The following is a 14,878-nucleotide window of genomic DNA, read 5'->3' as shown; positions in this document are numbered from 1 at the left end:
ATGTTAATCTCAGATGTTTATCTTGCCATAGGAATTTTTTTTTATTGCTGTTAATAAATATGAAATATGAAAAGTTTAACAGTTTAAATATGTAAGTATGCTATGAGTATGGCATGTGAGTTATAACCTGTCAAACAATCCCAAAGGCAATGCTGTTATGTAAGTAATTGGTGCCATGCAGTTTAATGTCTGGACAGCCTGAAGCACAATTTTCACTTGACCTGAAGTTACATTAGACTACACAACACTTCCCATTACTCCATATTCCATTATTCCAAATAATTATGTCATGATCTGTTGATATAGGCCTTGTTTTGTACCTCTTAATGATCATTTAAATCTCAAACTGGGATTTGACTCTACTAAATGGCTTATGTGTATTGCAGTTCCTGGCTTAACATGCTGTGGCTTCAGAAACATATCTATTTGTGCCATTCATCATGGTCGTCATGGTAATTTATAGCTTTCTTCTACTGAAATCATGGGCTATGTTTGATTCGTTCCTACAGGAGTAGCGTTTTCCATTGGAACCAATGCACATAAACTCATTTCATGTGAGGATGACAAGGACACACAGATTATGAAGAGAACCTAAACTGTGTATCTTGGATGTTTACCTGATTGAGGAATATGTTCCAATATATACACTAATCTGTTGAATAGATTTGTAATTTCAACTAAATATACCCAAAATACATTAACATTGAAGTCATTGAAGCAACTCAGTAACCTTTACTTTGAGTTAAATTGAGATTGTGAAGTCAAATCCTGATGTCAGGGAGGACTAATATTTTAGACAATTAGAAAGGTAAACAGTTACAGCCCTTTGGGGGGGGGGGCTTCTTTGCTGTTGACTCATTATTACTCTTGATGGAGCTGAAGAAACATACGTCAGCAGGTCTGCTTGAGCTCAGCCTATTCTTGAGTGCATCGTGCACCATAACTATAGTTATAGATAAGGAGCACAATGAAATTCATCATTAGTTTAATGGCTTGTATCTGTGCAGGCAGATAGAAATTGTCACTGTATTTAGGAGTTAAAATCCCTTTGGCCCCTACTTTCCCATCTTAAAGAATGAAGAGAAATAAATATAATTAGTTGTTGTTTGTAAGTAATACCCTGGACATGAGTTAGTCTAGAAATGAAGATACCTTGGCTGCTGATAGACCCAACAAAACCTGTTGGGCAAAACTACTGAAGGGCTATATAGCCACTGAAACTGACGTTGGAATATGTCATGGCTAATGATAGTGTACCACCATTTGTAGTAATTCAATAGAGAACATCAATTTAGTAGAAATGTTAAACCTTTGTCAAGTGTATTTTAGACTACAAAATGTTCTTACTAGAAAACACTCAAACTAACAAATAATCTGTGATGTGCGGAGGAAACAGGACACCAGGAGAGGAGAACTTCTGTGGACATCTAACGTTTATTTTGACATTAAATGAACACACGCAACATAGAATCAAACAAAGACTGACACAGAATGCAGACAACACATACACTTAAATACGCTGATGCTAACTAAAAACCACCATTAACAAGACAAGAGACAGGCGCGAATAATGTGAACGACATTAACGACACATAAATACACACATCAGAAGTCGTCATCTTTGCCTGTCTAGTTCAGGTAAACATTCAAACTGTGGTGCAGTCATCCGTCTTAAAGGTGAACAGCTAAATAGTTAATCGATGTCTGGGTGTTCTGTACCAAAGATTGCTTTTCTTTCAGTACAAATATCTAAGCCCCTTCTCTTTTACATTTATTTTCTTAGCATGCAAGTATGCATGAGCTGGAAATTCGCTTGTGATAACATTAATGCTTAGCCTACTGTACCAAATTGAATTAGACTATTAGCTAATCACTGGCAGCTCCTTCTTTAATGACTTAGCCAAAACAAACAAACTAAAACAAACAAAAGAAAACATAAGTCACATAACTGTAATATTCACTGGTCATTTAGAATTGGTACCTTACTCCCTAAACTAGCAAGCTGGTTTACACTAGACAAGAGCACTAACTCAACAGCAAGCTGGTTTACACCACACGAGAGCACTAACTCAAAAGCAAGCTGGTTTACACTAGACAAGAGCACTAACTCAACAGTAAGCTGGTTTACACTAGACAAGAGCACGAACTCAAAAGCAAGCTGGTTTACACTAAACGAGAGCACTAACATAACAGTAAGCTGGTTTACACTAGACAAGAGCACAAACTCAAAAGCAAGCTGGTTTACACTAGACAAGAGCACTAACTCAACAGCAAGCTGATTTACACCACACGAAAGCACTAACTTCACAGTAAGCTGGTTAACATTAGACGAGAACACTAACTCAACAGTAAGCTGGTTTATGCTACACGAGAGCAATAACTCAACAGTAAGCTGGTAGGACAGGTAGGAGTAATGGAGGTGTATAGTACAGGTAGGGGTAATGGAGGTGTATAGTACAGGTAGGAGTAATGGAGGTGTATAGTACAGGTAGGGGTAATGGAGGTGTATAGGACAGGTAGGAGTAATGGAGGTGTATAGTACAAGCAGGAGTAATGGAGGTGTATAGTACAGGTAGGGGTAATGGAGGTGTATAGAACAGGTAGGAGTAATGGAGGTGTATAGTACAGATAGGGGTAATGGAGGTATATAGTAGAGGTAGGGGTAATGGAGGTGTACAGGACAGGTATGGGTAATGGAGGTGTATAGTACAGTTAGGAGTAATGAAGGTGTATAGTACAGGTAGGGGTAATGGAGGTGTACAGGACAGGTAGGAGTAATGGAGGTGTATAGTACAGTTAGGAGTAATGAAGGTGTACAGTACAGGTAGGGGTAATGGAGGTATATAGTACAGGTAGGGGTAATGGAGGTGTACAGGACAGGTAGGGGTAATGGAGGTGTACAGGACAGGTAGGAGTAATGGAGGTGTATAGTACAGGTAGGGGTAATGGAGGTGTATAGTACAGGTAGGAGTAATGGAGGTGTATAGTACAGGTAGGGGAAATGGAGGTGTATAGGACAGGTAGGAGTAATGGAGGTGTATAGTACAAGCAGGAGTAATGGAGGTGTATAGTACAGGTAGGGGTAATGGAGGTGTATAGTACAAGTAGGAGTAATGGAGGTGTACAGGACAGATAGGAGTAATGGAGGTGTATAGTACAGGTAGGAGTAATGGAGGTGTATAGTACAGGTAGGGGTAATGGAGGTGTATAGAACAGGAAGGTGTAATAGAGGTGTATAGGATAGGTAGGAGTAATGTAGGTGTATATGACAGGTAGGAGTAATAGAGGTGTACAGGACAGGTAGGTGTAATGGAGGTGTAGAGGACAGGTAGGAGTAATAGAGGTATATAGTACAGGTAGGGGTAATGGAAGTGTATAGTACAGGTAGGGGTAATGGAGGTATATAGTACAGGTGGGGTAATGGAGGTGTACAGGACAGGTAGGGGTAATGGAGGTGTACAGGACAGGTAGGAGTAATGGAGGTGTATAGTACAGGTAGGGGTAATGGAGGTGTATAGTACAGGTAGGAGTAATAGAGGTGTATAGTACAGGTAGGGGAAATGGAGGTGTATAGGACAGGTAGGAGTAATGGAGGTGTATAGTACAAGCAGGAGTAATGGAGGTGTATAGTACAGGTAGGGGTAATGTAGGTGTATATGACAGGTAGGAGTAATGGAGGTGTACAGGACAGATAGGAGTAATGGAGGTGTATAGTACAGGTAGGAGTAATGGAGGTGTATAGTACAGGTAGGGGTAATGGAGGTGTATAGTACAAGCAGGAGTAATGGAGGTGTATAGTACAGGTAGGGGTAATGGAGGTGTATAGTACAGGTAGGGGTAATGGAGGTGTATAGAACAGGAAGGTGTAATAGAGGTGTATAGGATAGGTAGGAGTAATGTAGGTGTATATGACAGGTAGGAGTAATAGAGGTGTACAGGACAGGTAGGAGTAATGGAGGTGTAGAGGACAGGTAGGAGTAATAGAGGTATATAGTACAGGTAGGGGTAATGGAGGTGTATAGTACAGGTAGGGGTAGTGGAGGTGTACAGGACAGGTAGGGGTAATGGACTGAACAGTGGACTGTACTATTGCCATGGTACTCTTGTGTGTTTGTCTGTTATTTGTCTCACCTGTCCCTCGTCTTGTCAGTGTTATGTGTTGCACGTGTGTCTTGCTCATCTTCTTGTATTTAAGTGGCCATGTTGCTGAGTGTCCTTGTCAGTTCTTGTTAGCCTTACCTCGGTGTCGTGTCACGTTTATCGTTTAGTGCTAAGAGTGGTGTTGCTAATTATTATAATTAACATGTTGTTTCACACTGCTCTTGCCTCAGCGTCCTGCCAGGCCTTTGCGTTACAACTCTATTAGTTGCTTTGAAGAGTGTCTAAATTGTTACCACACCTTGTGAGAACCTGCGGTATAATCACAACCATCCCCAATAAAGCGGGTAAAACAAACTGTACTTCTTTGTTGGAGGTTAACACAGGTTAATGTATCATAGGGAAATGTACATGATAATATGCTGAAAACTCAGAACAAGCCCTTTGCAGCAAAATCTGTTGGTTGCCAAAGAAACATGAGTTAGAAACACAACTGTGGGATGCTTTTCCCAGCACCACTTTGCTCTAGAGGGCTTTCAGCGATGAGTCATGTGACCAGTTTGATAACAGGTTCATAAAAGGAAAGTTAATTACAGGCTGTGTGAATGGCACACGGTGCTGTGATGTCAGTCCAGGAAAGCGGCTGACATTCATGTTTTCTTCACTTGTGGAGACCAGATATAGAAACTTCATAGAATGCATCTTACATAAGAGAACATTGGAGAAAGCAATTTCCAACAACAATGGTACGCTGAAGGAGTCAAGTACAGTTGTATTACTTTAATGAAAAACCCTAATTTATCAGCAATATGCAAAAGAAGTATTGACATTAAACTGGAGAAAGATCTAAATGTTGTAACATATTACATTCCAAATTACCTTAAGTACCGTAAGTAGAGAAAATTAAGAGGTAAAGAAAAGACACATGAGGAACAAAGGATCAGACAACATTCACTGTGCAAAATATACACATATTAATGTGAATTCTGGATTTGTTAACGTTATATACATATGTGTTTCATTTAATTCGAGTGACCATGTCCATGTTCTCCTATCTACACAGAAGATAAAAGAAGATATCAAGATGGAAATATTTTTTTAAACATCTTGCAGTGAATGTGTTACACAACAAACATATTCTAAACTCATATGAACACATATGAACAAGACCTCAGGGAGCTCATGACTGGCCCACGGTGCTGCAGACATCTTGCTGAGAACAGCCTTGTTTCCCTGCCTGCCACTCAGAGCGGTTACGACCTCTCAGACTGGCGCTGGCAATCATCACCCAGCGGATGCCCCCTGCTGCCCCCTGCTGCCCCCTGCTGCACTCTGCTGCCCCCTGCTGCACCATGCTGCCCCCTGCTGCCCCCTCGTGTCTGGGCCAGCTGAGGCCTTGATAATGGAACTGCGCATGAAAAAAATATGAAAAAAAAAAAAAAAAAAAGCATTGGCTCAATGTAATAAAATTTAATTAATCACACAAATTTTTTTTCATTTAGTCATGAATTTAGTTTTTTTCAATGAAAAAAAAATTGTGTGATTGATTAATTCAATTTTATTACATTGAGCCAATGCTTAATTTTTTTCAGTGCACTATCCACCAATCAGAAGCCATGTAGATGCCATTTCTCTCCAGCGCAGGGACGTAAACCTAAGCTGCCTGGGGTTGGAGCATTATCGCCATGATATGTGTATGGGGAAATTTGACTGAGTGCTAGTGGGTGGAGAGTCAATGTGTGATGACTAGAGTGCACTGACAGGTCGGACTGTGTGGTACGTTCTGTGACGTCAGATGTCCTTGGTCAGATTCATTCATCACATTCTGACCAAGGTCAGTAAGGAAATGACATCAGTAGTTCCATGGGTTTATAAAGGTCCAAGAGTGCACTGTGTTTGCTAATTTCATTGCTGCCATTGCAACAGCTTGCAATGCAACTTGCAAAACAGATAGTGTTAGTGTTAAAATGTCTTGCCACTGGACACCACAAATCCTTAATCCGGATGGTCTGAAGGTGTTCAACAAACCTATTCAGCAATCCTTCTCTTGCTTTCTCCAATATGAAGCTGATTACATCTCTTATAAGTAAAGCAGCAGACAACTCAGCTATGCATGCATGAGATTATTGGAGAACACTTAAAAAGGGATCCATGGATCATCCTGAAGGAATCTGAAGTGTTGAAGTACTGTGTGTGTGTGTGTGTGGTTTTGGTTCAGGAGGTCAGGGTTCAAATCTCAGCTAGGTCATCTCCACAGAAGACCCTCAGGCCAGGTCCCTAACGCAACTTGCTTCCCTCACTGGAAACAGAAACATGAGTGTCACATTGGCTCAGATGTCCCCTGTGTCAACAAGGTCCACGTGAGGACCAATGTGAGGAAATGTGGGCTACTGGAACACATACAAGACACAAGATGACAGTGGAGAATCAAGGACTATTAGAGCGCTACTTCCCAAGCAACAAAGAAACAGAGGATGTGGGAACTATGGAGGATTCAAAACCCAACATCCGGACTAACACCAGACTAGTAGCTCAGCATTACACTAGCCATAAGCGGTGCCTGCTGTCATATCTAGGGATTAGTGATAACAACATCAGGATAATGAACACAAAAAGGAGAGAGGAGGATGGGCTCCCCCCCTGAGTCTTGGTTCCTCTCAAGGTTTCTTCCTCATGCAAAAAAACTAGGGAGTTTTTCCTTGCCACTGTCGCCTTTGGCTTGCTCACTGGGGGCTAGGACTCGGCACTTGTAAAGCTGCTTTGTGACAACAACTGTTGTAAAAAGCGCTATATAAATAAAATTTGATTGATTGATTGATTGAAAAAGCTCCAGAAATATCAAGGGCTGAAAGAAGAGCTGGAAAAGACGTTGAAGGTGAAAACAGCAGTGGTTCCCAGGACCAAGATACTAAAATCCTGAACAGGAGGCTCAAGCTCCCCAGGCTTCTGCTTGAAGGACCCAATCTTGAAGGAAAAATGCTGTCCAGAGGTGGGTATGAGGGGAACATAATATAGACATACAGGCACATATATTTATGCTTTTATTTTGAAACACCAGATTGTTTCCACTTCCGATATTGCTGAGATGAAGTAAGAACTTAACAAAAAAATAGCTTCTTTTATCCCTGTAGCTGGGATTGTGTAAATAGATAGATCGTCATCAAAAACACAATAATCAATTTGTGTTTCCTGGAGAAAACTGTCTAAAACCCCACCTGCAATATCTCTGACTTTTCAGAGATGGTGATACGCCCGCGTACAAACGTGTGTTTTCAGCAGACCCCCCCCCCCCCCCATTAATTCATGGGTACAGCCTTCTGCACATGCCGCTCAGAAAAGTCTGCTCGTACACCCACACACACTCACACTCACGCTCGCCCACACACACCTACACTTTGGAGTCTGACTCTTTGTGTTCAAGTAGCACTTACTCCTCTCTCTTTCTACCTGTGTATTCAGGTAGCTTGTGTGTGTGTGTGTGTGTGTGTGTGTGTGTGTGTGTGTGTGTGTGTGTGTGTAGAGAGAATATATTCATCGGGTATAATTGCAGTACCATTGGAAGTGTCTTGCAGTAAAACCATGTTGTACGGATCTACCGCCCCAATTCCACATGGCCTATGAGATGAGGACGATCTGAGAGACAAACCAGGAATCATCAGCAAGCTAGGCTCAGTTGACCTTTCACCTTCCAGTGGAACAGTAGTGAAATGCGGTGACCGGTTTTGTGACCACTGTGTCGTGTTCCACATAGCAAACTTCTTGTTACGTGCCATTCTGACGTTTGGCTGCTGCCGCCTGTCTGCTCTTTAATACCCAGTGCGCAGAGCTGGTCTCAAACGTGTGGGCAGACGGAAAACAAAAGAAAGAAATGAAACGTTAAGTCATCTCTGGATCAGCTAAAAGGTGTCAGGCACCATGTTTTTCCTCGCCACGTGACTCAGCTCTGAGGAGGGAGGCTACACACGCTCGGAGCGTGTTTGCACCGGGAGAAAAACAATCACCTCCATCACAAGACCACACGGACAACCCACAACCGATAGATAAAACAGCCCTTGGGTAAACACGACCCCTGCGGGCGACTCTCCCACAGTGGCACAGTGATCAGTTTCAGACTTGCCTCCTGCACACAGATCGTGGTGAAGGCGTGACGTTTGTTCCCCCGTGACATTTGTTCACACGTGACGTTGGTTCACACGTGACGTTTGTTCACACGTGACGTTTGTTCACCCGTGACATTTGTTCACACGTGACGTTTGTTCCCCCGTGACCTTTGTTCACACGTGACATTTGTTCACACGTGACGTTTGTTCACACGTGCCGTTTGTTCACCCGTGACGTTTGTTCACACGTGACGTTTGTTCACACTTGCCGTTTGTTCTCACGTGACGTTTGTTCACACGTGACGTTTGTTCCCCCGGGTCCTCGAGTGAATGGGGCTCATTTTTCATTGCTTCAAAAAATCTAGCTCAGACACACCTGTTACCAAGGGAACCCCCCACGACCAAAGCATGTCAAACTGTTCCACCACCAAGTGTTCATTTCGGCTGACGCTTTTAAGCCAGAGGGCTTTTTTAATCAGCACACTAAAAATAACTTAGTAATAATAATGTAATAAACGTTGAGGTTTGGCCCAAGTGCATGAAGCACACTGGTGGAAAGTAAGAAACTTTTATAGTTTTAGAGATGAAAAGCCTATTCATTATAGAAGTGTAATCTAATAGATTTCTTATCCAGGTTTATGCTTTTACATGGTTTCTATACGGAGATTCATTTTTCAACAGTTATTGATACCAAGAGCTCTTTGAGATTTTCTGGGAAGACGTGAAGGTCTGTATGTGTGCGTGTGTGTGTGTGTCCAAGAGTCTTACCCTGAAGTCAATGCCTACGGTTGAGATGAAGCTCCCAGCCAAGAACGCTCCATCTTTGAAACGAACCAGCAGACAGGTCTTCCCCACCCCAGAGTCCCCGACCAGCATCACCTAGAGCAAAGGCAGCCTGTTACTGATGATTCAGCATGTATGCACACACACACACACACACACACACACACACACACACACACACACACACACACACACACACTCGTTTGCTTCCTTCATCAAATGAGGCTATGTTCCATCTGGATAGTAAATGGTGACTTTGAGCAGACCAGGTATCTGTGACATCCCTCTGGCTGCTGACGGCGTTCATAACCAGAGAGGCTTGATGTGATTGCTGTTATTTGGTTAGCTGGGTGACAGTGAGCAGCCCTGCACTCCCCCACCCAGACCAAACAGGATCTGGGCTGTGAGAGTGCGTGCGTGAGCCACTGAGCGATCTGTTTGGGGGCCTTTCCCAGATGTGCTGAAATTGCCATCCTTTCATCAGCTTTTTCCTGGTGTTCCTGCAAACCTCTCTCCATCTCTCCTCTCTCTCGCTCTCTCCATCTCTCCCTCTCTCCGTCTCGCTGTGCTCATTTTCTTCTGTTTTCAATCCTGCTCTTTCATCTCAATCCATCCTCAATTCTCCTGTCTTCCTTTTAAACAATTTTCTTCTATCATCTTTCCCCTGTAACCTTTTCGCTGTCTTCTTTCTTCTTCTTCTCTCTCTCTCTCTCTTTCTCTCTCTCTCTCTCTCTCTCTCTCTCACACACACACACACACACACACACAGTAGCTTCATCCGACCCCTCAGCTCATGTGCTGAAATGCCAGTTCAACTCCTCCATGTTATAGTTCTCAGCCCAGACTACCCAGAGTAGCCAGGTCTTAGTGTACACTGTACAACAGATTGTGCAACTATTGCGGACTCTGCCTGTTTGATGTCACAACTTCATTGATTTTTAGTAATACTTAATTATTCCCTGCAGATGCTGAGATTTTAGACCACTCTTCTGAGTAACCGTACACTATTTGTGCTCTGTCTTTATGTGCTCTGGCAACGCTAATGCATCCACGTATGTAAATCATGCTTCTTCCAGTGCAAGCATATTGTGACAAGGAAATAATGTGCTGCTTAAAAGGAAATATTGAAAATTAATGTGCACTTTAAATTCACCAAGTGCCTGAACATCCAGGCTGTTTTGTACGATTAAGATCTAGGCCAAGTGGAATGACTTTATTGGTCATATATACACACATTTGCACCAAGCCCAGGTCATTGTGTAACACCCTTTGGGGCAGCAGGAGGGTTAAGCGCCCCCTAGTGGCAGTATAGCAGAAGCAGTATTTGTACCGCCAAACTTCCAGCTGATGGTACCTCTTACCCACTAGGCTGCCATGATGATGACGGAGTTTCCATTAGCATTTGTTAGTAAACTCTAGAATAATTTTGCACCAGCTATACTGCCTGTTTTAACACTCCTACGCTTACATTTATTTCTGCAGTGATTCAAACAGCAGACAGAATTGATTCATGTCTAAACCAAATTTCAGTTATTCAGGTTAAAACAATACCAGCTCAAAAGCTTTTTGTTATGTTTCTAGATTTTCAAGATTTATTCTGAAACCACTTACGCCATATACATTTGCGTTTGAGAGAAGCTGTTTAAAAACAAATGACAAAGGCAAGGCCTTCGAAGATAGGACATCAAAGCTTCATGGGAGACAAAGTTGAAGAATGATGCGTTTGGGGACATGTTTAAAAAAAGACGGAATGGACCACTTTGAAGACTGCGCCACAGTGGCGGGACTGCGGATTAAAATGGATTAATTCCCTCTCTTCAAGACCTGTTGCTTTGCCCCCAACCTTTCAGTTATATAAAACCGTAGTTGTAGCAGCATTCAGCGTGAACTCGAAGACTTGGAGCTAATGGCGCTGGAGAGTGCGCGTAGTGAGGCGCACACGCAAAAAAACAAAACAAAAAAAAAAACCCGATAAGCATCATCTAAATGCACACTGTTCTCACATTAAAACTACCTTTAACAGCAGGGGGAGCAAAGCATGTCTGTGCCTTGCCAAACGAATAAGGGGAATATAACGATGCGGTTGGTCCATTATGTGTTTAGTGATTTATCATGAGTGAACCCTCCGGATATTGGAGCAGCACCATTAACCTGCGCAGACAGTTGGTGGTCCAGCAGCTCACTGGCGCAAGATGTCACCTGTAAATCTTGTGATTGCTGCCCCGTTGTTTGCGCAGATTGTTTGCGCTTCAGCGATTACGACCTTATTATTATCTGTATTGACACAATTGTTGGAAACGTGCCGTTTGTCCGTGGTGGATGTGTAGTAAAGTAACCGTGGACACTAATTACACACAGAAATATTATTATTTAGCTCATTGCATCCAATTTTGTGCAAGTACATTAAAGTGTTAAATGCATCTATGTAAAAATACATTTACTATGCTAATTTAACAATGCATCCATGGGTGAACGGCGGGTGAGTTTTAGACGTGTAATTTAAGAAGGCTGAAGTTAGGCGGCTATTACACTTGCATTGAATGACACTGAAACATATTTGGACGGTTGCTTACCTTAAAGGCGATATCGTAGAACTCGCTGCTGGCGCAGACAGGTCGGCTCGGGTGGACCACGCCGTTGGCTTGCACCCCCACCACTATGCCGTTTTTCCCCGACTTTGTGTCTTTGGCCGGAGCGCCTGTGGACGGGCTCGCGCTGCCGCCTTTGCCCTTTGATGACTTTTTCCTCGACATGATGAAAAGACGCACAACTCTGATCTAATCACAAACGGAGAAGCCTCTGGTCAAAACGACGATCTTAAGTCCGGGTGAGTCTTTGGTATCAGTTGTCAGTTGCAGCAGCGCTCATTTGCACATCTGTTCCACTGCACAGGAGCCCTCTATAAAAAAACCCCCAAACTTTACACCGACTTTTTCGTGATGAGATTAGATACTCGCGACGATGCCATCAGATGTCCAGATAGATGTTACTCTAGATAACTAACTCCAGGTATCTTCTGATGCTCCTGGTCTAGTTCTGCACGCAGGTTTCTTCCACAACTGCCCTCGCGCCTCTACAACAGTGAACTGTGATGCTTTAAGACACACGTAGTAACGATGGGGCGTTTCACAACTGACAATACACCTTGCCAAAGCGTGGAGAGACAGACACACAGTGATACAAGGAGGAGGGGAGGAAGGGAGAGAGAGAGAGAGAGAGAGAAAGAGAGAAAGCGAACATGCAATCCTCCAGAGACCGCACACGCTAACGTACTTGTTGAAGTCGGTGTGTTTTAAAGGAACAGTGATCTATATTCTCGCATATTTCATCATACTGTACGGGTAATAACCGAATAATCGAAATGACCAAACGTACATTACATTTGTTGCTTTCTCCATCAGCAAATCATTAAACTTTAAAACTCCTAACAACAACATAAGCGGCTTTAAATGTATGCAGCGAATATTTACATTTATATTGGTTTGTGTATCGGTCGGTTTATTTAAATAAAAGTACTTCATGATATCACTGTCTAGTATATCACAGATGTTTAAGCATTCTGACACCGTCTCTCCTCTGGCGTCTGTGGAGCTCTCCAAGGTCCTAAACACGTTAGCGTTAACCAAGAGTAACGTGAGAAACACTACAAACCCAAGAGTAACGTGAGAAACACCCCAAAATCCAGAGTAACGTGAGAAACACCCCAAAACCCAGATTAACGTGAGGTGTTACTGGTGTTTAGTGAAAAGTCCATAAATTAAAATTCACGTCTGGATCATATTACATCATATTACACTCGGAACGCTGTTTAATGCTAAAGAATAACAATTAAACATATATATGCTGTTTTGTTTATACAAATGTGTATATACGATTACATGAATAAATGTTTTAGAGTACAAAGTTTTCAACCTTACCCAACTATCTAAAATGGGGCAAACTCAGTTCTTTTTAGAACGCTACCAAAATCAACCACCAGAGGGAACTAAAGGCCCGTTGGAGTCCAATATTCTGTAGATGTTTTTACATCCCTGTATTGAAGAAATGTCTAAATTTTTATACATTATACAGTCTGTACAAACTCGGAGCGAAAGCTCCTACATACTTCTCTTTTTTTCTGTATTTTTCCATATAACCTTATACAGTGGTGTGGAAACCACTAAAATTCTCAACTGTTTCAGTGAGTTATGTGCGAGGTTTATGATGGGTCATTGTTTACCTATTTGTCACAGTAATAACAACAATATCAGAGTCACCAGTGAAACACTGAATATGTCTTGTGCACGTGTTCTACAGAAAAGTCTTGTTATTCAGGAGGCCCACTCACACAGCCACCTAACACGATGAACAGCTTGTACAGCTGAAAGAGCCGAGCCCTCCCACACAGAACCTGCTCAAACTCTCTTTCCCAACTGAACCTAAATATTACACTGTGTGACAACTAGAAGGCACAAACAAATGTGAATGGAGCTATTAAGTTATTTGGTAATTTAACAACGTCCTGGGTTCCTGGTCAATAATAAATTGCTTATTTCCTTTACAAGCCAATCACAAACGCACACAACCACAAAGTAAATAAAACTAAACGTTTTTCACTTAAAAAAAAGCATATTGTATAGGTACCCATTAATTTTTTAACATGGGCACCCCCTACTGGTCATTTTTATGTTACTAATGAACAGTTCCAGTGACAAAAATTTGTTGAGTGGAAGTTCTTGCCATAAAAAAAAACCTTTGTCTTTACAGCACGTTGTGCCCCTTCTGCATCAACACCCCAAGCCCCACCCCCTTCTGCAGCCCAATCCCCAAGCCCCACCCCCTTCACTCAGCCCCACCCCAAAGCCCCACCCCCTTCTGCAGCCCCACCCCCAAGCCCTCACCCCCTTCACTCAGCCAGTAAAGCCAGGCAACAGCTGAGATCGGTTCCGCCTCTCACACAGCTGTCCCCTCGGCCAACAGCTGCTCACTGTGGAGGGAAACACGGTCAAGAAACGCCAGGCGGGAATCCAGCGTAAGCTTTCAGAAAAATAAACGGCCTTGTCAGGGATGGCTTACATGCACGCCAACATCGTGCCTTTGACAGCAAGGGTGTGTGTGTGTGTGTGTGTGTGTGTGTGTGTGTGTGTGTGTGTGTGTGTGTGTGCGTGTGTGTGCGTGCGTGCGCGTGCGCGTGTGTGCACGCTCACTCTGTTTCTGCATGTTTGCATTTGTATGCATCTGTGAACAACTGGAGAACCAGTGTAGCTGTTTGGGGGGCTACAGTAAATGTGTAAGGTGAAAACTCTCCAGTACTGACCACTTCTAAAGTAAAAGGAAAATTGTGTTTGCTGTTGTCAAGATAGGTGTGTATGTATGTGTCTCAGGGCTTATTTAATCACTGTTATCATTGTGTGTATGTAATGATCTGCAGTTCTATAAAAAATAGAATAAAATATAATAAAACAATGCCTACCAGCCATAAATAAATAAGAGGTCCACTAAGTGGTCTGTTTCTGGGCCCCCTTTCCAAGTCCTCCAGCAACTGTCAGGAGAACAAGTGTGGTGTCAGCTGTGAGCTTTACCAGACGGTGTTTTTGTGACGGAGGGTGAGGGTGGTGTTGGGCCTCTGACCCCTGATTATCCATCCGAGGTTCCAGGGGCAGATCTCGGAACCACTGGGATGATGCACCGTGAAACAGGCCCTGGGGCGTCAGGCCCGCTGGTGCTGCGGTGATCGCCAGACGGAGAGGAAGTACAGGGTTTATTATACGTCCAAAATGATTAGAAAAGAGTGGTTGTGTTTTACCCAACTTATAGTGAAAAGTACTTATCAGCTTGGTACACATGTAGCCTTATACATCAGGAACAGATACTGTAATGTAAATGGCAGACGCAGGTAGGGACAGGTAGAGCAAATG

At 42.9% G+C, this 14,878-nt stretch overlaps 1 protein-coding gene across 2 annotated transcripts in view; it reads right to left on the bottom strand.

Moving 5' to 3' along the window:
• The window catches only part of LOC143487934 (ras-related protein Rab-26-like), a 107,553-nt gene extending 95,280 nt beyond the window's left edge, over positions 1–12,273 (bottom strand). The window contains exons 1-2 of one of the 2 annotated variants that reach the window (XM_076987240.1): positions 11,555–12,273; positions 8,967–9,077 (exon numbers count right to left, since the gene is read on the bottom strand). In XM_076987240.1, coding sequence (XP_076843355.1) covers positions 8,967–9,077; positions 11,555–11,734 — 291 coding nt within the window. In that variant the 5' untranslated portion in view covers positions 11,735–12,273. The remainder of the gene's footprint in view (positions 1–8,966; positions 9,078–11,554) is intronic. The other variant, XM_076987238.1, reaches the window with a different exon arrangement.
• Between the last annotated feature and the right edge of the window lie 2,605 nt (positions 12,274–14,878).

This window comes from Brachyhypopomus gauderio, chromosome 2 (genome assembly GCF_052324685.1).
Source record: "Brachyhypopomus gauderio isolate BG-103 chromosome 2, BGAUD_0.2, whole genome shotgun sequence".
In the NCBI taxonomy this organism is placed as follows: domain Eukaryota; kingdom Metazoa; phylum Chordata; class Actinopteri; order Gymnotiformes; family Hypopomidae; genus Brachyhypopomus; species Brachyhypopomus gauderio.
The sequence above is the reverse complement of the archived record's forward strand: the minus strand, read 5'-3'. Positions and strand labels throughout refer to the sequence as shown.